Raw genomic sequence first — 578 nt, forward strand, 5'->3', positions numbered from 1 at the left:
TTAATTAATAAATATGTAAATAATTCATTTAAAAATAACTACTGGAGTGGTTACAAGAATTTAGAAGAAAAGCGAATATATACACATGAAATCAATTCCTGTCAAGAGTTTATATAAGAAATTCTTCCAGTCCTAGCATAATTGTATCTAAATACATCAGAAAGTTTAGAAACATATCTACATTGTTCCCCCATTTCTACTTTCTATCTCAAGCTAGAAAAAGAAGAAGAAAGTTTAAAAAGCAAATATCAAAGTTTGATATCCTACAATATTTTAGCATTAAAACTTACTTCAAATTTGATATAACGAGATCAAGTGCTTTATTTTCGAAGGGAAAACTTTCTTTCTTCATCAATCACCATCTTCGTAAACTTCACATCCTGGGGGGTTTCAGCAGATTCCAACATTGAGGGACAAATCACCATTACAGCTCTTCTAATGAAGCCTAAGAGAAAAGGAGAATGTGCTGATTATTATCTCTGAATCCATTTTTTTCAATAGTTCTTTCTCTTCCCTTAAGCAATGCGCCAGGAAAATGCTAGCTCATTATCTATATCTAATCTATACATACATACAAA

General features: G+C 30.6%; 1 protein-coding gene across 1 annotated transcript in view; it reads right to left on the reverse strand.

The window, feature by feature from the left end:
- The window catches only part of LOC119585644 (arginine-hydroxylase NDUFAF5, mitochondrial-like), a gene marked incomplete in the record, with an annotated part of 5115 nt that extends 4690 nt beyond the window's left edge, over window positions 1-425 (reverse strand). The window contains 2 exon segments of the mRNA XM_037934318.1: window positions 291-343; window positions 345-425. Of these exon segments, the coding sequence (XP_037790246.1) occupies window positions 291-343; window positions 345-425 (134 nt within the window).
- Between the last annotated feature and the right edge of the window lie 153 nt (window positions 426-578).

Source organism: Penaeus monodon, chromosome 20, assembly GCF_015228065.2.
Source record: "Penaeus monodon isolate SGIC_2016 chromosome 20, NSTDA_Pmon_1, whole genome shotgun sequence".
NCBI classification, from domain to species: domain Eukaryota; kingdom Metazoa; phylum Arthropoda; class Malacostraca; order Decapoda; family Penaeidae; genus Penaeus; species Penaeus monodon.